Here is a 392-nt window from a genome sequence, read left to right on the forward strand (position 1 = left end):
CTCTAAAAACACACACCATGTCTACTGAAGCTCAATTTCGCCTAAAAGTTAAACTGTGGAAAAAGAACAGTCATTTGGCACTTAACCCCATAACTGCAGCGGAGATACTCCTCCACTCACCGCGATGATGCAACAGCCAAGCGTCACGACCCAACCCCAGCCTCCGTCAGGGAAATCTTCATCTTCATCTTTCCTTTGTCCTTTCATATGTTCGTCTCCTTGCTTGTTACTTTCTTGTGCTTTCCCCCTCTCTCTCACTGACTCTGCGCAGTTTAACTGGATGACTGGAGTGCTGTTGGAGCTGAGGAGAGGATCATGACAAGCTGCGTTGTCTTTCGATGAACTCTCGCTCGGCCTCCTCGTTCTCTCTTGTAAAGTGGTCATGGTTGCTT

General features: G+C 48.0%; 1 protein-coding gene across 1 annotated transcript in view; it reads right to left on the reverse strand.

Moving 5' to 3' along the window:
- LOC119586807 (monocarboxylate transporter 6-like) overlaps positions 1 to 392 on the reverse strand; it is a gene marked incomplete at its 5' end in the record, with an annotated part of 12,498 nt that overhangs the window by 11,975 nt on the left and 131 nt on the right. The window contains 1 exon segment of the mRNA XM_037935531.1: positions 121 to 392. Coding sequence (XP_037791459.1) covers positions 121 to 384 — 264 coding nt within the window.

The sequence above is a fragment of the Penaeus monodon genome, chromosome 22 (genome assembly GCF_015228065.2).
Source record: "Penaeus monodon isolate SGIC_2016 chromosome 22, NSTDA_Pmon_1, whole genome shotgun sequence".
Lineage (NCBI taxonomy): Eukaryota > Metazoa > Arthropoda > Malacostraca > Decapoda > Penaeidae > Penaeus > Penaeus monodon.